This window comes from Gadus chalcogrammus, chromosome 21 (assembly GCF_026213295.1).
Source record: "Gadus chalcogrammus isolate NIFS_2021 chromosome 21, NIFS_Gcha_1.0, whole genome shotgun sequence".
In the NCBI taxonomy this organism is placed as follows: domain Eukaryota; kingdom Metazoa; phylum Chordata; class Actinopteri; order Gadiformes; family Gadidae; genus Gadus; species Gadus chalcogrammus.
The window spans coordinates 9,777,517-9,797,162 of NC_079432.1; the positions used below are offsets into that span (position 1 = coordinate 9,777,517).

At 44.3% G+C, this 19,646-nt stretch overlaps 3 protein-coding genes and 4 non-coding genes across 7 annotated transcripts; all 7 read left to right on the top strand.

Moving 5' to 3' along the window:
- Positions 1 to 350: 350 nt before the first annotated feature.
- Positions 351 to 6,328, top strand: klf11a (Kruppel like factor 11a). The gene is made up of 4 exons (XM_056580951.1): positions 351 to 550; positions 2,932 to 3,186; positions 3,458 to 4,496; positions 4,760 to 6,328. The coding sequence occupies exons 2-4, from the start codon at positions 2,941 to 2,943 to the stop codon at positions 5,053 to 5,055; spliced, it is 1,581 nt and encodes a 526-aa protein (XP_056436926.1). The 5' UTR covers positions 351 to 550; positions 2,932 to 2,940; the 3' UTR covers positions 5,056 to 6,328.
- A 1,533-nt stretch (positions 6,329 to 7,861) lies between these two features.
- On the top strand, positions 7,862 to 11,546 carry LOC130374276 (ribonucleoside-diphosphate reductase subunit M2-like). The gene is made up of 10 exons (XM_056580952.1): positions 7,862 to 8,163; positions 8,367 to 8,435; positions 8,768 to 8,908; positions 9,033 to 9,149; positions 9,264 to 9,397; positions 9,473 to 9,567; positions 9,656 to 9,789; positions 9,964 to 10,068; positions 10,371 to 10,484; positions 11,020 to 11,546. Exons 1-10 carry the CDS (start codon positions 7,924 to 7,926, stop codon positions 11,170 to 11,172), a joined length of 1,302 nt encoding a protein of 433 aa, XP_056436927.1. The 5' UTR covers positions 7,862 to 7,923; the 3' UTR covers positions 11,173 to 11,546.
- On the top strand, positions 10,116 to 10,254 carry LOC130375111 (small nucleolar RNA SNORD94). The gene has a single exon (XR_008893784.1). It is a non-coding gene; the product is annotated as a small nucleolar RNA SNORD94 (small nucleolar RNA).
- Positions 10,711 to 10,849, top strand: LOC130375112 (small nucleolar RNA SNORD94). The gene has a single exon (XR_008893785.1). It is a non-coding gene; the product is annotated as a small nucleolar RNA SNORD94 (small nucleolar RNA).
- A 3,996-nt stretch (positions 11,547 to 15,542) lies between the features above and the next one.
- LOC130374277 (ribonucleoside-diphosphate reductase subunit M2) lies at positions 15,543 to 19,395 on the top strand. The gene is made up of 10 exons (XM_056580953.1): positions 15,543 to 15,786; positions 15,983 to 16,051; positions 16,396 to 16,536; positions 16,799 to 16,915; positions 17,040 to 17,173; positions 17,257 to 17,351; positions 17,440 to 17,573; positions 17,762 to 17,866; positions 18,169 to 18,282; positions 18,843 to 19,395. The coding sequence occupies exons 1-10, from the start codon at positions 15,694 to 15,696 to the stop codon at positions 18,993 to 18,995; spliced, it is 1,155 nt and encodes a 384-aa protein (XP_056436928.1). The 5' UTR covers positions 15,543 to 15,693; the 3' UTR covers positions 18,996 to 19,395.
- LOC130375110 (small nucleolar RNA SNORD94) lies at positions 17,914 to 18,052 on the top strand. Its single transcript, XR_008893783.1, has one exon. It is a non-coding gene; the product is annotated as a small nucleolar RNA SNORD94 (small nucleolar RNA).
- On the top strand, positions 18,538 to 18,676 carry LOC130375113 (small nucleolar RNA SNORD94). Its single transcript, XR_008893786.1, has one exon. It is a non-coding gene; the product is annotated as a small nucleolar RNA SNORD94 (small nucleolar RNA).
- Positions 19,396 to 19,646: the final 251 nt, after the last annotated feature.

Consider the following 19,646-nt stretch of genomic DNA (forward strand, 5'->3'; position numbering starts at 1 on the left):
CCAGCCCGATCCTTATTACAGTATTTCCACTAGTCCCGTTCTTTGTGCGCACGCCCGTCCCACTCTGCGCATGGGGTGCGCGCTCTTGGCAACGGCAGCGAGACGCGTGCATAGTGTCTCTCGGTTCCGCCTGCTCGCGCCGCTCCAACCTTTCCCCCAGTTCCAGCGCGCCGGGTTCAGCGGGTTTACTCTGACACCACTGACTCCTGCGGCACGCCCCCCAACAGCCACGCACCCCGATGTGACCAATGGGATTGCGATCACGTCCTGATCACGCAGCGCCCTTCCCCCGATTGGCCCGAATCCGCTACACCTTTGTTTTTGATTGGTAACATGTTACCACCCGCCAGACTGCTCTGAATTTTGTTTCTGTGTTTTTTTTCCCCTCTCTCGTCGCCTCGTTTGATTCACTCAGCTGAAGCCAGTCTCCGCTATTAGAGGAGGCTCGCGGCTTATTATTGACTAGCCTCTTCTGTAGTTTGTATTAATACCTCTGTATGCCCACTTTTACGGCGCAAAGTAGCCTTCTACACCATTTAGGTCCTGTGAGGTAAGTGGATTAAACTGACTATTTTGTACGTTTTGTGTTCACTCTATATTGAATTAAGTTGTTAACGTGTGATAGCAGAGAAACTGGCTGTTTTTATTTAAACAATGATGCATAATTGGCAAACTATACCGAGACAGTGAAATATGTTCTAGACGCGCTTTTTAACACGAAAACTGTATTTTTGGGTTGGTGCTGCCAGTTTATTTAAGGTCACATATTTATTGCACCAAACTGGAGATCAGCGGGGGGAACTATCAAGTCCAAACAGTTGCATCATTGAAACACTGTATTAAAGTTGGTTTGTAGAATACTGTTTTGCAAAAGCAACGTAAAATAGGTTGCTCAATATGCGGATACACGTTATACTATGATGTGGTTCTGTAATGGAAGAGTGATGACAAGTGTTGTAGAATGCTTCAAATGCCAGAAACCAAAACTGCTTGCTGACATGTTGTAATGTTTTTCGTATTGAAAGCAATATTTTTTTAATGAAGTCTATAGAATTGATATTGGTATAGATGGATACAAAATCTGGTATTTGGTCTATTATTTGTCCTATTTTGGTATGGCTTCATTAACACAAATTACCATCAGCATTGTTTAATCGAGATAGAGATGTGTTGTAGAACAGATTTACTTTGTTTTCCAAACTACTTCCTGGTGCGAGCTTCTGCGCTCGTGCGGTCTATGCATGTTAATTGTGTGCGCGTGAGTGAGTGTTCGTGCCTTCCTGCGTGCGTGCCGAGTTGGCGCGCTCGTGTGTGTGTGTGTGTGTGGGGGGGGTACGGGAGGCGGTTTCGGTGATCTGGCACACAGCTTTCGTGTCTATTCTTGGGTGATGGGAGGTTCCCTCTCCCACCAAGTCCAACGCTATGCGAGACACTGGGTGTACCCGCGGTCTCATGGCACTACTGCAGTAAGGGCCCCCTCTCGAGGTCTCCCTCTGGCTCTCTTCCCCCCACCCCCCCACCCCCTCTCTGGGCTTCACCCCTACAGCTGAGCATTCACCAGATGCCAGCCAACTTAACGGTGTGTGGAGGTTGGAAGCTTTTGTTCCCCTCACACGCCCCAGCCGCTGTGCTGCTTACCAGGGACTTTACCTCAGATAGCCTCTCCTCAACCCCACCCCCTCCTCTATAGCCCAGCCCAGCACTGTTGTTTATTGGCATCCACGAGTCTGGACCAACCACACCGATGCCGTCACTGCAATAAAATGACATCCCCCCCTTCCTCCCAATCTCCCCGTAAGATTATATGGGAGTATACTAAAGTTTGTTCTTCTTTTTCTCTCCCTCCTGTTCTCGCTCCTTGAACAGACAGTATTGGCCATGGTATATCGACCAGACCAGGTGCAGTTAAGCTGCATGCTTAACGGGGTGGTTAACGTGTGGACAGGCGAACAGTTCAGCTGAGTGTGTGAACAACAGGAGTCTTGAGGGCTTGGCCGTCACCATGATGGTGGAGTGGGCTAAGGTACACAATGTACTTTCATGACATGTAATAGGTGGCTCTGATAGGTACCTCACGTAATCCCAGATCAATATCCGGTGTGAGTAGATTTGTGTCTTTATGGGCATTTTAGGCTTCGGAAACCCGTAGTAAGTCATTGTTTGCCTCCCTCAATCATTCGGTGTCCTCAAATGAACCAGAATCAAAACAGTGTGGAGGGAATGTAGAGGGCTTTGTTAGGGTTGTCTGCTGCCATCTGCAGCCAGACTTTGGGGATTTCTCTCTGAGCGAGGAAATGGCTGCTCGTATTTTTTAATAAGTCGAATAAGTTGTTTCAGCTGTTGAGCTCCGGACTCTTGTTTTTTTTTTTTGGTTTTCATCAAGGGTTTGTCTGTTACTTTGGGCGGATTGTATGACGACAAGGATCTGGATCCATCTCCACTGACACGGTGGTGCAGTGGAAGTCACACGCCTATGGCAGCCACCTGGTTCTGGGTTCAGGCGCTGTCCCGGCTTCGGGGGCCGTTCTGTGTGGAGTTGGCGTGTTTGCTCTCTGTGTTCACAAACTTTCTCCCTTGGGAGAAGTGGTTTCCTTTTTTTTCTTCGCCAAAGTCCCGCCTGTTAGGGTACTCAGCCGGATCTGAATCTGACACTCGGTCGAGGCCTTTCCTTTGTAAATAAAGGGAAGGTATTCTATTGTCTAGGGTTTTTCAATCCCAGCTAAAATAAGTCCAGGGTTCGAACCCCCAAAATCCTAATTAGGATGCCCCCTTGAGCAAGATGACCCCTACCTGCTCATTGGTGCATCTGAGAGTCAGTCACTTTAAACATGTCTGCATGATTACAGAATAGTGAAGGAATAGGGAAAGGAAAGAATCCTTCTCCAATCAGAAATTGGGCTAACATGCAATGTCATCTTGTGTTCCCTCCAGGCTGATTTGATGCACCAGCGTGCGGTTCTGACCATGGAGCAGGCCCGGTGGGTGGCCCGGCCCACCAGCTGCAGCAGCGGCACCGTGGAGTACCACGACCTGGAGGCAGCCGAGGCCCTGGTCAGCATGAGCTTCTGGGGTCAAGGGTCACACAAGCCGCGCCCGCTGACTCCCACCTCAGACTCATGCGACTCCATCCATTTGCAACCGGAAGCGGCAGACACTCCAAAAGACCTTGTTGCACTTTCCACCCTGGTAAGGGAAAATCACTGTCATAGAGCCACCAGGCACTTTCCATTCATGCATATGAATGGCACCCCCTCTGGTGAAACAGGGGGCACTACAGTAGCATTGTTTCTGATTGGATCATTCAAAATTACTCATTTGATCCAATCAGAAAACAGCAAGTACTGAACCTTGTTTGTTTTCCCCTGGATTGATTGAGTATTTGTGTGCCTTATGAACCTATAATCACGTAGAAACTGTGGGTCACACTCTCTATCTTCGGTGTCCTTCTCTCTTCTAGTGTATGACTCCACCCCACAGTCCGAGCTTCTCCGAGACCTCCACCACAACCACAACCACTATCCTCAATACCACCACCACCTCCTGCTCCTCTGTGAGCAGCACCATCGCCAGGCCAGTGCTGCCCAGGCCCCGGGTCTCCTCCGGCCCCCTCCCTCGCACAAGCCCCCCACAGGCGGGTCTGGGCCGGGGGCCTTATCCCGGCAGCACCCTGACATCGGAGCCCTCTGAGTTGGGTTCAGCCGAGGGGCCGGCCATGACCCCTGGAAGGGCCATGGTCACCAGCGTCATCCGACACACCGCAGATCGCTCCTTGCCCAGCCACAGAACGGCCCCGGCCTCTTCTCCCTGCCAGCAGCCGGGGGGCCCCACACAGCGGACCCTCTGCCCCACGGGGCCCGCCCCACAACCACAGCTCCAGATCTTCCAGATCAAAGAGGATACGGCCAGGGGTCCGTGCGCCATGGACACCTCGGACGGCTCTCTTCCTTCGTCTCCCGAGAGCCCCTCCTCCTCCTCCTCCTCCTCCTCTTCCTCCTCTGTGGTTTCCCTGGTTCACTCGCCCCCCTCGGTGTCTTCCTACCAGCCCTCGCCCTCCCCCCCAGCCGCGCTCCCCAGCTCCCCGGTCCTGTGCCAGGTGTACCCGGTGAGGGGGAGGTCCGGGATGATCTCGGCCTTCGTCCAGGCTCCAGTGCAGGTTCAGGCCCCGGGGGGGCCCAAGCCCATCCTGCCCCAGTCGTCTCCCTCCTTCCCTCAGCAGCTCCTAGTGGGCTCCTCGGTCACCCAGGGCACCGTGATGTTCGTGGTGCCCCAGAGCTCCGTGTCGCAGGCCCCCCAGGGCGCACAGCAGGTCATGACCCTGGGCAACACCAAGCTCCTCCCCCTGGCGCCAGCTCCTGTTTACATGGCGACGGGGCAGAACGGCGGCCCGTCGCAGGCCGACTTTTCCCGCCGGCGGAACTACGTGTGTAACTTCCCCGGGTGCAAGAAGACGTACTTCAAGAGTTCCCACCTCAAGGCTCACCTCCGAACCCACACTGGTGAGTGGCCTCGCAACAGATTTCAACGATCTCTTTATTTATTTATGCTATCTATTTCGGCATTATTTATTAATTTACACTATTGCACGAACATACATTTTTAATAAGAAATCAGTCAATATATTTTCCATAAAGTTCAAAGTCCAAGGCTTCAACGGTTATTTTTAAAAAATGTTAAAAAATGTTAATTGAGCACTGTGCCGTCCCCTTGAGGAGTGTGTCTTTATCATCATATTGTTAACGACGACGGGTTTCTTCTTCAGGTGAAAAACCCTTCAGCTGCCACTGGGAGGGCTGCGACAAAAAGTTTGCACGTTCCGACGAACTCTCCCGGCACCGGCGGACGCACACCGGAGAGAAGAAGTTTGTGTGCAACGTGTGCGAGCGGCGCTTCATGCGCAGCGACCACCTGACGAAACACGCCCGCCGCCACATCACTACCAAGAGGGCGTCGTCGTGGCCAACCGAAACGCGTGACCTCAACAAAATGCCGCTGCCCAAGACCCAGGCCAGGACCTCTCCGCATCCTGTCGGCGTTCTGGTGCCCAGCACAAACTAACTAAAAAAAACATATAAAGACTATAAGGCGACCAGGTGGGGAATACTGGTAAAGATCCACCCGGGCCTGGCTATTGTCTGTAAATCTTCTCCAGCTGTATCCGTCAGCTATAGGACCCAGCCACTCAATGGCCCGTACTTTTTTATATAACTGATATCACAACTGGCAGTTGAAGGATCAGGAATGGGAAAAGATGTTGGAACAGCGGGAGAGGGAGTTTTGCTTGCTCAGGACTTTATTTTTTCTCACCAACCACATGGAGAACAAGGACACATACAGACCAGGCTGCTATGAGTCATGGACAATTCACAGACAAAACTGACATTGCACTGGATTTTTTTGTATTATGCTTGTTTTGTACTCTTTACATACAGGTAATCATGTTTACTCAATGTTTATGTCATGTTTAGCAAATGTATGCACTCTTGTTTTTGCCAAAGCCTCTGTATTGTGCTTTTATTAGCCAAATGTTTTTCTTTTTTTGCTATTGTAAATAATGTACATGTATTGATATCTATATGAATGTTATGTGTATTCCATTCTGCATTTATTGATAGTACATTAATTATTTTATTGATATTTTAAAAATATCAGTGGACAGTATTCCTCACTGTGATACTACCTACCATCTTGCTTTATACAATATTATTTAATAAACTTTTGTTAAAAGTGCTGTTTTTGATAGTTTAATTTGGCCTATAGTGTCGCCAGTAAGAAAATACCTCATATTAAATGTTATTCTTAATAACATCTTTTATCAAAATAATCCCATTTCTGAATACTTGCCTGTAAGCAATGTTTAAGAATATGGCTTTTGTAATAAAATGCACCACTAAATCTGTCATGTTGTTGAGTAACTCTTTTTCACTAAACATTATATCAATGTCCTCATCAATCAAATTTTATCGAGGGCTTTTCATGCAAAACAGCAATGGTAAGTGCTTAACAAGATAAATTACATCTAGAAATTGTTTTGAATATAAATGTATCTGAATCGAAGATTTAGGATTTGAGAGCCACAATATAACCAAGACAATAACACATTATTTAATCAGAAGAAAACGATAGTAATACAATAGGCTTGCGTTTTAAGATAAATACAATACATAAATAAAATCGGTAAAAGATATTCACCGATTAAAAACTGAAAACCCTAAATCCTCATTGTTCGGTCCAGGCTTATCGCCAATTTGAATAGCAGCCTCCTCCAGCCTCGCTGGTCTTGCCATACCACCCAGTAACAAAGCTCAACGAATGGCATTCAAGCGTTGAGGGGGTGTGACCAATGGGATGCGACGACGATGAGCTGGGAGATCTGTTCACGTCAACGGCTGACTAAGCACCCGCCCATTTGCCTTACTGACCGACATTCAACCACGGTAAAAATTTGGCGCTGTAGCGCGATGAAATATCTAGATCCTTTGCTACAGCACCGCTTAGTGGCTGAAAATGATAACGCAGTATATTTACACGCATGGCTCAGTTGGAAAATAAAAATCCACAGGTTTATTAAAAAAAAGTAATTGCCTGAAATAGTTATTCAGTGTTGCTCAAACGCACACAATAGATGTTCCTTGATTGATCTGAATAAAAAAGCTATTAGATCTAAGGGAAAACATTCTAAAACAATAATTTCATTTGACAGCACAGCTCGTTATAAAATCAGTTGGAAAGAGAATACGCGAGTTAGACAGAATAATTATTACCAGGATAATAAGCCCAAAACGTAAGGACGATGATTAATAGCCACAAGTTGAATAGCCAAAAGTTTTGTATCCCTGCAAAGCAAAAGGCCAAAATGAAACACGGTTCAACAGACTTAAATGCAGTTCTTTGTTAAAATCCAACTCTGCAGTCGTCATCTGTTAGAAGGGCGCTATTAACTACATGTGTAAAGCACTGCTTAACAGTGCCTCACATCCAAACTCTTGATATACATTTTCGATAACGTCATCGTGAAAGGGTTTGCTTGAATGTTGCATTGCTCGACTCCTCCTGGCCACTGGGTATCCCCTCCTCTCTCTCTGCAGAAACAAAGAAGCGCGCTTTAGACCCCGGAACTAGAATAGGACTGCAGCGAACAATAACAGCTGCTACTAAATAATACCTTAAGTGGGTAATTGTTAGGCTGATATAGTTTATATCTGACCAGCGTGACAGAATGACTCAATCGCTTGTATTCAAACGTAACATGCAAGGAACAATTGATCCTTCGACGATGGCTTTATTAAGAAACTGCAAGCCAATCTGTTAGCTGTCTTAACAGTGGCATACCCGACTTGGCTTCTCTTGAAAATGCCAAATTCGTTATGAAATAAGGATTCAGATGCTCATGCATGATGTGAATGAATTGTTGATCGATGTGACGAGACGTCAAGTAAATAAAGGCACATTATTGCAAAATCTAAAGAGCGAGACGGCGGGAAAAGCATTGTTTGCAAATACCACGATTTAGACATGTCATTGCCCATCAACATACAAGTTTATTCAGTGACTATGTATGAAATAACTACCAGCTGTTTAGGCAAATGAAAACGATGTTATTTAACGAATAGGTTAAAGAATGCAGAAATTCATTTCTCAAACAGTTGTCATTTTAGACGATGGCGTTGCAGTTGAGGTCTTTTATATTATCTTAGGTTCTATTGTCTACATTTAAAGACTTGCATAAGGGCGCGTTTTACCCTTTCGTAACACTTTTTTGGGTTTTGTAACCACTTGGCGCTAACAAAGCATTTGAATCTCCCGCGGTGTGCGCTTTCGCGAAAGGCTTTCAACGAACCTGATTGGCTGATGCCAGTCCGCACCCTGGTCGTCATTGGGTTAGCGCCAATCTCCCTATAAATACAGGCAAAGAAAGCGAGGGCTATGTTCATTCAATCCTTTGCCTTCTATCCCGCGTATCTGTCGAATGTACCTAGCTTACATAGTAAAGGTTTAGTTAGAGTTTTAAACGTTTGTAATTTTATTATTTCATATTTATTTTTAAGAAGTCAGTCCATCAAACTAGTAACCATGCTTAACGCACGCTCTCAGCTTTCCAAGAAGGACGAAAACATTATGTCCTCCGGGATGAACAGCATTTCTCTACAAGACAAGGAAAACACGGTAAGTTCAAATAATGTCCATGAAACCCGTAAAAGTAATGGTGATAAGCAAAACTCTTCAAACGCAATAGTGATTCAATCGGGTCATCTTAAGCTGAAAAGTAAACGGAAATGGAGCCTGACAACTGAACTTTGCTCACCATTTTCAGCCATAACTGGTAATTCTGGATAATGACCTTCGTTGTGTTTTACTTTGCCTTTTAGCCCCCAAGTCTGAACAGCACCCGTATCCTGGCTTCTAGAACCGCGCGTAAAATATTCGACGACGCTGAGGTGAGTCTTCTTTCTAAAGCAATGGCAATCTAAAACTACCCGTAATTGGTTACGTGTACATTATATTCACCTTTCGAGCATTAAACCGCTCATTTGACATTTTCTGTTCGCCATAATTCCGGCGCGAAGTCTTAACAATGCACAGCTGTAATTCGCAATGGTAAAGTGACCCCATTGTATACAACGCACGATAAAACAAGTATCCATGTTAACTTGAGCTTTACAATATTCTTAAACTATCCAATTATAGTAATCGTATGACAATTTGTATACCGGCTTTAATGGTGACAGCAAAGTATCTGTCTATAACTCATCTTTCTGTGCGCGTGTAGCCCAAAAAGCCGGTGAAGAGTAACGCAGACGAGCCTCTCCTGAGGGACAACCCCAGGCGATTCGTCATTTTCCCCATCCAGTACCACGATATCTGGCAAATGTACAAGAAAGCAGAGGCCTCTTTCTGGACGGCCGAAGAGGTAATTTATGCGTGTGGTACACAGATGGCATGAAGTTTATTGCATGTGTTAATTAAATTGATACTACCGAATTTTTTTAATCTTCTACAATACTTACGGAACTATTTATTTAATTATATTCCAGGTCGATCTGTCGAAGGACCTGCAGCACTGGGAGTCGCTGAAGGACGAGGAGAAGTACTTTGTCTCCCACGTCCTGGCCTTCTTCGCGGCAAGCGATGGCATAGTCAATGAGAACTTGGTAAGCCACGCAACATTTAAATGACCAATAAACTATAATTCATAGGCCACCGTTTTAAACTAAGCCAGCGGTGTAGTATTGCCATGTCTGACCAGTCTATTTTGTGACCACTAGGTGGAGCGCTTCAGCCAGGAAGTTCAGGTGACCGAGGCCCGCTGCTTCTACGGTTTCCAGATCGCCATGGAGAACATCCACTCTGAGATGTACAGCCTGCTCATAGATACCTACATCAAGGACTCCGCTCAGAGGTGGGGTGTAACAAATGTTAAATTTTAATGTCCATTAAATTGAGCTACCTGTATCTAAAGGCAACTTTCCCTCAGGGATTACCTTTTCAATGCTATCGAGACACTACCCTGTGTCAAGAGGAAGGCAGACTGGGCCCTGAACTGGATCGGAAACAAGAATGCGGAGTTTGGTAAGCATAGATTTCTTAACACTATTCATTACGCCACACTAAAGCTATGGCTGCTGGACCACATTACTGATCACGTTTGTTCATCTAGGTGAGCGAGTGGTCGCTTTCGCTGCTGTGGAAGGAATCTTCTTCTCTGGCTCGTTCGCCTCCATCTTCTGGCTGAAGAAGAGGGGGCTAATGCCCGGTCTGACTTTCTCCAATGAGCTCATCAGCAGGGATGAGGTGAGGAAATCACTTGCATCGGATATCTTGTAGGAAGAGGTTTCAGGCTAGTAGCATTAGTGTGTGTGTGTATAGTTTTGAAGAATATGAAACTAGCTAATTCTGCTTCTTCAAAGCACGAGGAAATTCTTCAGCAAACTAAATGGTTTTGTAAATGTTATACTTTGTTCTCAGGGACTTCACTGCGACTTTGCCTGCTTGATGTTCAAACATCTGGTAAACAAGCCTTCTGAGAAGACGGTTTCCAACCTCATCAAGGATGCAGTAGCTATTGAGCAGGTTTGTTTGTTGGAAATAAGTAAAGTAAAATAGTGATCAGGACAGGCTTTGCCATGATGAGACGCGCAGGGGTACGGACCCCAGCCAGTAATGGGGGCTGGGTGCTGGCCTGGGTCCTCTGTCGGCGGGCATGTGGCCTACTGGCAGGGGATGGGTCAGCACGATACAGACGCTGGTCTGAGCAAAGCCGGGTCAAAGAAATTCATGCTGCAAAATATCAACTTTGAACATGGCATGTTCCAGTCATTTGGCTTGGATAATAAAGCCCCCTTATCAAAAACTAATATCAATTATGTTTTCAGGAGTTCCTGACCGTAGCCCTGCCAGTGAAGCTGATTGGGATGAACTGTGAAATGATGAAGCAGTACATTGAGTTTGTGGCGGACAGACTGATGTTGGAGCTTGGATTCAACAAGGTAAAGAGTGCCCCCTGTATTCAGATGTCATTGGTAACAACCGTTGCATGTTAATCCTTCGACATAAACCCCTAGTTTTCGGTTCTTTCTGAGTCAGAAAAACAGGAACGTTGACTCTGGTATAAGTGATTTAGTTGTCATACATTGTCTGAATTCGCTGCAAGATAAAAAAAAAAAAATCGTCTGAGGTTGTTGGGCTGCATAAGGTAGTAACAAGGGTGACGGCTTTGCCATGATGAGACGCGCAGGGGTACGGACCCCAGCCAGTAATGGGGGCTGGGTGCTGGCCTGGGTCCTCTGTCGGCGGGCATGTGGCCTACTGGCAGGGGATGGGTCAGCACGATACAGACGCTGGTCTGAGCAAAGCCGGGTCAAAGAACTACTGAACATGTGTCCAATGTCGAGTTTCTGGGTAATCACTTATGGGACATTTTAAAACGGTGCTTAACTTTAGCTATGTATTTACGTTAGCAAATGTTGGGATATGTAAACCTGATTAGCTTGTGGCTTAAACGTTGCTGTCTTTGTCACTCAGATCTACAAGGTGGAGAACCCCTTCGACTTCATGGAGAACATCTCCCTGGAGGGGAAGACCAACTTCTTCGAGAAGCGTGTGGGAGAGTACCAAAGGATGGGGGTCATGTCGGGTGCAACGGACAACACTTTCAGACTAGACGCTGACTTCTAGGAAGCCCCGGAACAGAAATATTGACTTTACGTGGGAGAGTCTTGGGTCCACTGTACTTGAAATGGAGCCCATAACATCAGTTATGTTGGTGCACTTTATGTGATACTTTTTGAGCTTCTGCAAGCTGGCGGTTGCCATGAACGGCTGCGCTTGGGGCTGAAGGCTAGTCGTGGTGCCTTGAACTCTATATTTTACCGATCGGACCTCATGGCTGTGCCAGGTTAAACTTGCATTCTTGCAGCTACTACCCATAATTCTCCCCATTTAAACTAGTTGTATAGATGAATTAACTTGTGCATTACTTTAGTGTTTTTTATTTTTTCAATTGTGATTTCTTGCTGTACAGTTTTATATTTATAAAGTTTTTCCAATTTTAACTTCTGCGTGGTCATATTTTTAACTCATTGCATCACTAATGTGGGATTATGCCACAATTATCTTTGGTGTGGTGACGATGGTACTACACTCGCAGCCACTTTCTAGTCCCATGCCATTGGCTGGCTCTGCAGACCAGTTTCATTAAACTAGAAATGTGTGTTGTATAAATATCCAAACATTACCAACAACCCCAAGTTCATGCTCGCAGGTTCTGGATAGTCCTCGTGCTTGATTAGTTAAACTCAACTTGTCATCCACTGAATGCACACTATTCAATGCACCGAACATTCTGTTCTATAGAGTGGCGAAAAAAAACATCAACGTCATTCATGTTAAGTAAAAGGAAAAACCTCGGACACAAAGTTAACTGAGCCGTGCAGTAGGCCCTCTCGAAACATTTGTTTACTACGACTCCTTTCAGCTGGCATCAAGCCCCAAGGAACTACTTTCGCAATCCACCAGTGCTCAGCAGCCAAGCCTGGTATTGCAGCTGTTTAAGCGGACTGTGGACGGGTCCCTCGACTCAAGGGGCCCAGAAGTAGATATCTTCGTTCACTCCAATACAAGTGGGGAACAGGAATGTGTCTGCAATAAATGTCGATATCAATCAAAGGCTCATTATCTTTATGCCATGTACTAAAAATGTAAGTTTTCTCTTTTCAAAGCCCCACCTCAAGTGTTTTATTAGCCGTTTTATGTTATTTGTTGCTGGAGAAGGATGGGTGGGCAGCTGAAAGGAGTCGTGAAACAATTTTTTCGGCCTGGCATTCGAGAGGGCCTATACGGCTCCGTTAACTTCTTGTGTCCGAGATTTTTCCTTTTACTTAAACATGAATGAAGTTTTTTTTTAGGGACTGTGGTGACTATCAAAGTGTTTGTGATAAAGGGATTTATAGACTGGTTCAGCTGCTGCTCAAAGACTCAAGTTAATCTGCTTGCGATCATTGCGATTCACCATTTATTGATTAATTTATTCAAAAGATCCAATGACAAAGAGTGAGTGCATTACGGTATCATTTTTATAATATTGTTAATAGCCTAATAAACATTTCAGTTGTGTTAGTATTTAATTTTTCATCTGCTTGTGTAGCTATGTATGACAGTTAACAATGTTGGTGAAGGCCTATTACAAATATTTATGTAGGTAGGCTACTCCAACCTCGTTGCTGATCGATATGTAACCATTTATTTGTATATAAATTATTGATAGCATTTTTCGTAAATAGTTGGATGGAATCATTGAACTGTATTGTTTTCTAGGCCAACATAAATGTACTATGTTGGTATTATATTTTATATAAAGCAATCTTTCATATTTATGAAGTTAACTTATACTTCTATGGTCGGTAAACAATGCGACTGCGATCGCTCAGACCGAGTAAGGTCTCGCTGCAGCCTGTGGGACATGGACATCCAACGTCCAAGTGCTGTCACGTGACGACAAGATGGCGGACGCGGTGAGACTCCTTAGCTGTGTCCCAATTCCTCTACGAATAGTCAAATCTCCTAACCTTTAGGCCTCCTTTACTTAACCTTTTTAGAAAACGTCATCGGGTCAAGGAGAGATGAAAATGTGCTTCCTTTCGAACATAGGAAAAGACAGCGCTGTTTACAATGAATTCGACTCCACTTTTCCTTACCGACGTCATTGCGCGACGGGGTGTATTGCTGACCTCTAGCGTTTCTACGATGGAACTACAGTTTTCCGAAGTTGGTCTACAACAGGGGTTCTCAAAGTTTTGACAGCTGGCTGGGGGGCAATTTAGGAACCCGAAATTTGACTGAGGGCCGCCAAAGGAAAAAAATGTAGGCGGGTAATGTGGAAGCATATATGTAGCAAAATTCAAATGGCAATGCAATTTGCATTACATTATGCAATTGACAATTCATTATGCAATTTTATAATGTAATTTATAAATACGTTATTCAAAGTGTATTTTAATATGCAAAGTGACAATGCAATCCTCAATTAAATTTGCAAAAGTTATAACAATAAAAATAGAATAACATTCTGTCAAATTCTTTGAGTTCCTTTATTCAAATTGAAAGCTATAGCGTCCCCGTGATTGCAATCCACTTCGCCACGCTCCGTGTGTTGCGATATTCAAATGACATTTCAATCCGCAAAACGAACGCTTTGCAAAGATTTGGCAAAACGTTTTGCAAAACGTTTTCCAAAATGTAATCCAAAACGTTTTCCAAAAAGTCAATATGCAAAGTGTCAAACGTATCAGCCAATCAGCGTCTGGGCGGGAACTACGTCACTTGCTCGTAATTTCCTTGTTCACGTTCACTTCTAGATACCCGTGGAGGCAATAGAAAGTGACGTAGTTCCCGCCCAGACGCTGTGCAAGTCCTGCAAGTCCGTTTATCCCGCCCACACTGCCACCGTACGAGACCAGACCCAATATCTTTCCGATATGGGTCTGGCTTGCCGCTCTATCGAGTTTGTAAGTCTGCCCCTTCCGGGAGACCCCCATGGGACCTAGGGCTGGGAAAACATGAATGGGTTGCAATGGAAATACAGTAATTATTAATTAATTAAGTAGTTCACCGGTCGACGCCATCTTGTTTTTAAGACTTGATAGATAAGTAGATTGGCGAACACAGAGCTTGCTTGTTGTTGTCAGAGGTCACAATCTCTGTGTTCGTCAATGTACTTATCGAGGCTTAAAAACAAGATGGCGTCGACAAGTTAGCGTACAAAGTTATCAATATCTTGTTTTATATGTTAAGACCCTTATTATACTACCAAAGAAGTGTCGGGCTACTTCTAGCCTTTTAAGTAGTTTAAAATAGCGATTTAGTTTTTTCCATAACACATGCCCCTATTGTTCCAAGTTTATAGCGTTTTGATAGAATCGGCTAAAAACAGCCAACTGAAGAGTGCGTCTATGTGCGCTTTTTTGCTTCATACCAAACATATCCCAATCCATTTTACACCGGATTTCTCCTTTAAGACTAGCCTTTGGACAATGATATGGCTATATGGACTATATATCTTTGATAATTGTTCTCCTTTTTTGATATTTTTTCTCCTATTTGTTTTATCTGTGACGCGACCTTGGGTGTCCTGAAAGACGTTTTAAATTAAATGTATTATTATTATTATTATTATTATTATTATTATTATTATTACTTGTCTTGCTGGTTATATTGATATTGATTTGATAATATAATAAACAGTGCTGATTTTCCTGGCATTTTGGCGAAGACAGGTGTTATCTGAAACCTTATTCTCTTTTGGGTTCCATCGTGACTATTAGTTTGTGTAGTGCTACACTTTTGTTCTCTGCTTTCCATCCTCATTTTGGACTAAAGAAGTGTATGCAGGGTTTAAAGGGAAAGGTTTTTTTTCACATCCAACCTTTACTTCCGCGTAGATTAGCTTTACCGGCCTATCAACCATTCTATGGGGTCAGAACAGTCTCATTAATAATGAATGCACAGAGAAGGATTCACAAATGTATTTTGTGATTTATATATAAATTACTCTCTTCTCATAAATACACTTCAATGCACAAACAAATGGATATCGGTATGTATAAATGTAAAATAAATCCATAAACAAAAATAAGTTTCCCAAACACATTTCTGATCCACACACGTTTTAAATAAACGTAATATAAATCCATAAATATTAATTAAAAAAATATTTGCAATTAACCTCTGACCCCATACCATTCAGTCTGTACTTTTTTTTCTCTGTTCTCTTTTAAAGATCGGATGAGGTGGGCCCCATACATATCTTCGCCTTGGGCCCCCAATTTGCCAAATCCGCCACTGTTCGTAGTGTTGATCAGCAGAGAAATAGTCTAGAATAGTATAGAATTATATATTTCATCACCGCCGGATGTTGTGAAGGGCCCATGCAAGTGAACGGGGCGTTCCACAGCATTAAGAAGAGCCGTGTAAAACAAGTTCGACGAACCTGATTGGCTGAGGCGGTCAGGACCCTGGTCGTCAAGCTCACTATAAATAGGAGCACAGAACCCGAGGTACCGTACGGTCATTCAAGCCTTTGCATGTCACAGTGTGTTTTGTGTAGCTTACATAGCAAAGTTTTAGTTAAGAGTTTTAAACTTTTGTAATCTTATTTCTTTATATTTACTGTCAACAAGTCAGTCCTACAAGTTAATAACCATGCTTGCGACAGGGTCTCCACTTTCCAAGAAGGACGTAAATATTATATCCTCCGAAATGAACACCATTTCTCTACAGGACAAGGAAAACACGGTAAACTCAAATAATATCCATGAAACCCATAAAAATAATAATTTGCTAAATGTACAGCCATTCCCTGAATTACGTTAACGCGACCTGAAAGTAATCTGAAATTGAGTCTGATTACCGACTTTAACAAAAGGCATAACCTGTAAGAGGCTTTAGGCATTTCTGGTTAAAGACCTTCGTTGTGTTTGTGCATTTTCAGCCCCCGAGTCTAAACAGCACCCGCGTCCTGGCGTCCAGAACCGCGCGTAAAATATTTGACTATGCTGAGGTGAGTCTTGTTTCTCAAACATCTCAATCTAACTATACATGTTTAGGTACGTGAACACCAGATTGACCTTTCGAGCTTTAAAACGGTTTTATGACATTTCGTGTTTGCCACAAATCCGGCGCGAAGTCTAACAATGCACAGCTGTAGTTAACTATGGTATACAACTCCCTTTAAATGAAGGATCCATGTTAACTTGAATGAGGCTTTTATTTTGAAACAATCAAAGTGTGCTATACGCTGGTGTAGTTATAACTTCACCAGTATGCTTAAAGTTATAAATACCTAATGGTGTACTATCCTTACGGCAATGTATATCATCTCGTATATCTTTTGTTTGCTTATAGGCTAAAAAGTCCGTGACGAGTAACGCAGACGAGCCTCTCCTGAGGGACAACCCCAGGCGATTCGTCATTTTCCCCATCCAGTACGGCGATATCTGGCAAATGTACAAGAAAGCGGAGGCCTCTTTCTGGACGGCCGAAGAGGTAACTTATGCCTGTGGTACAGAGTGCATGGCGTTTATTACATGCGTTTTTAATTAAATGAATAGGCCTACTACAGATTATTTTTTATTATAGTCTTCAATACTTGAACTATTTTTATTTTAATTATATTCCAGGTCGATCTGTCGAAGTTTTATGGTGCCATTATTATAATGGGGTGGGCATGTTTCTAGTTTAATTAACCTCGTTCTGAACGTTTCCGTCAATGATGGCCTAAGCAATACTAAAGAATGTTTTATTCCAGGTCGATCTGTCGAAGGACCTGCAGCACTGGGAGTCGCTGAAGGACGAGGAGAAGCACTTTGTCTCCCACGTCCTGGCCTTCTTCGCCGCAAGCGACGGAATAGTCAATGAGAACTTGGTAAACAAGCATTTTTTAATTGACCAATAAACGTAACAACTTAATATCCATTGTCTAAGCCAGCAACGAAACATTGCTTTTGTGTGCGGGTCTGACCGGTTAGTCTCTATTTTGTGACCACTAGGTGGAGCGCTTCAGCCAGGAAGTTCAGGTGACCGAGGCCCGCTGCTTCTACGGTTTCCAGATCGCCATGGAGAACATCCACTCTGAGATGTACAGCCTGCTCATAGATACCTACATCAAGGACTCCGCTCAGAGGTGGGGTGTAACAAATGGAATTAGTAGTGTCCAGTATATTGCGTTACCCTTCAAAAAACCATCTAAAAGCAACTTTCTCTCAGGGAGCACCTGTTCAATGCTATCGAGACACTACCCTGTGTCAAGAGGAAGGCAGACTGGGCCCTGAACTGGATTGGAAACAAGAATGCAGAGTTTGGTAAGCATCGATTTCTTAACACTATTCATTACGCCACACTAAAGCTATGGCTGCTGGACCACATTACTGATCACGTTTGTTCATCTAGGTGAGCGAGTGGTCGCTTTCGCTGCTGTGGAAGGAATCTTCTTCTCTGGCTCGTTTGCCTCCATCTTCTGGCTGAAGAAGAGGGGGCTAATGCCCGGTCTGACCTTCTCCAATGAACTCATCAGCAGGGACGAGGTGAGGACCTCACTTGCATCGGATGTCTTGTAGGAAAAGCCTTCAGGCTAGTAGCATTAGTGTCTGTATATTTTTGCTGTAATGCTTGCACAAGAATATGAAACTAGTTGAACTAGCTAATTCTGCTTCTTCAAAGCACAAGGAAATTCTAACTAAATGGTTTTGTAAATGTTATACTTTGTTCTCAGGGACTTCACTGCGACTTCGCCTGCTTGATGTTCAAACATCTGGTAAACAAGCCTTCTGAGAAGACGGTTTCCAACCTCATCATGGATGCAGTAGCTATTGAGCAGGTTTGTTTGTTGGAAATAAGTAAAGTAAAATAGTGATCAGGACAGGCTTTGCCATGATGAGACGCGCAGGGGTACGGACCCCAGCCAGTTATGGGGGCTGGGTGCTGGCCTGGGTCCTCTGTCGGCGGGCATGTGGCCTACTGGCAGGGGATGGGTCAGCACGATACAGACGCTGGTCTGAGCAAAGCCGGGTCAAAGAACTTCATGCGGCAAATTATCAACTTTGAACATGGCATGTTCCAGTCATTTGGCTTGAATAATAAAGCCCCCTTATCACAAACTAATACCAACTATGTTTTCAGGAGTTCCTGACCGTAGCCCTGCCAGTGAAGCTGATTGGGATGAACTGTGACATGATGAAGCAGTACATTGAGTTTGTGGCGGACAGACTGATGTTGGAGCTTGGATTCAACAAGGTAAAGGGTCCACAGGCCATTGGCGACGTATGGTGTATGTTAATCATGCCAAATATTCCGCTAGCTTTCAAGTCTTCGTCATTTAACGCGTCAGAAAAACGGGCACCATAACTGTTTTGGTTCAGGTGATCTAGCAGCTGTCATACAACTACCATGTGCAACTTCATGAGCTGTATCTGAATTCACTGCAAGATACAATTAACACAAATGGTCTGAGGTTGTAAGTCTGCATAAGGTAGTAACAAGGGTGAAGGCTTTGCCATGATGAGACGCGCAGGGGTACGGACCCCAGCCAGTAATGGGGGCTGGGTGCTGGCCTGGGTCCTCTGTCGGCGGGCATGTGGCCTACTGGCAGGGGATGGGTCAGCACGATACAGACGCTGGTCTGAGCAAAGCCGGGTCAAAGAACTACTGAACATGTGTCCAATGTAGTTTCTGGGTAATCAAATATGGGACCTTTTAAAACGGTGCTTAACTTTAGCTATGTATTGACATAAGCAAATGTGGGGATATGTAAACCTGATTAGCTTATGGATTAAACGTTGCTCTTTGTCACTCAGATCTACAAGGTGCAGAACCCCTTCGACTTCATGGAGAACATCTCCCTGGAGGGGAAGACCAACTTCTTCGAGAAGCGCGTGGGAGAGTACCAAAGGATGGGGGTCATGTCGGGTGCCACGGACAACGCATTCAGACTAGACGCTGACTTCTAGGAAGCCCCGGAACAGAAATATAGACATTTTATGCAGGAGAGTCTTGGGTCCCACTGTACTTGAAATGGCGCCATAACATCAGTTATGTTGGTGCCCCTTATGTGGTGTACACTTGGAGCTCCTGCAAGATGGCGGTTGTATGACATGAACGGCTGCTCTTGGGGAGGCTAGTTGTGGTGCCTAGAACTCTATATTTTACAGACTCTACCTCATTGCTGTGACATTTCAAACTTGCATTCGTCCAAATTGCAGCTACCAGTAGTGCTCCCCATTGCAAACTAGTTTTAAAGATGAATCAATTAACTTGTATGTTACTTCAGCGTGTTTTAATTTTTTTAACTTGTGAAGTTTTACTGTGGTTTAGATATATGAATAAAATTTGTCCCATGTTTTACTTGCTGCGTGGTCGTGTTTTTAAATCATGGCATCACTAATATGAGACTCTATGACACCAATTAAGTTTGGGTGTGGTGGCGTAGGTACTACGCTCACAAGTTGACGTACCCAGTTTCTAGTACCATGTCACCGGCTGGATCCGTGTTCCTACAGGAGACTGGTTTCATTGCACTAGCAATGTTTTGCGTTACGGAACTATCCAAACATAATCATCAAAAACCCTCACTACGTTAGTTAGAAATCAGGGCTCTAGTT

Bases quoted from the DNA above. Each gene is read 5' to 3' on its own strand.
- LOC130374276 (XM_056580952.1), top strand. From the start codon at position 7,924: ATGTTCATTCAATCCTTTGCCTTCTATCCCGCGTATCTGTCGAATGTA. The intron at 9,398-9,472 runs GTGGGGTGTAAC...ACTTTCCCTCAG, and splicing joins ATCAAGGACTCCGCTCAGAG to GGATTACCTTTTCAATGCTA. The intron at 9,568-9,655 runs GTAAGCATAGAT...TTGTTCATCTAG, and splicing joins AAACAAGAATGCGGAGTTTG to GTGAGCGAGTGGTCGCTTTC.
- LOC130374277 (XM_056580953.1), top strand. From the start codon at position 15,694: ATGCTTGCGACAGGGTCTCCACTTTCCAAGAAGGACGTAAATATTATA. The intron at 17,174-17,256 runs GTGGGGTGTAAC...ACTTTCTCTCAG, and splicing joins ATCAAGGACTCCGCTCAGAG to GGAGCACCTGTTCAATGCTA. The intron at 17,352-17,439 runs GTAAGCATCGAT...TTGTTCATCTAG, and splicing joins AAACAAGAATGCAGAGTTTG to GTGAGCGAGTGGTCGCTTTC.
- klf11a (XM_056580951.1), top strand. From the start codon at position 2,941: ATGCACCAGCGTGCGGTTCTGACCATGGAGCAGGCCCGGTGGGTGGCC. The intron at 3,187-3,457 runs GTAAGGGAAAAT...TCTCTCTTCTAG, and splicing joins TTGTTGCACTTTCCACCCTG to TGTATGACTCCACCCCACAG. The intron at 4,497-4,759 runs GTGAGTGGCCTC...TTTCTTCTTCAG, and splicing joins TCACCTCCGAACCCACACTG to GTGAAAAACCCTTCAGCTGC.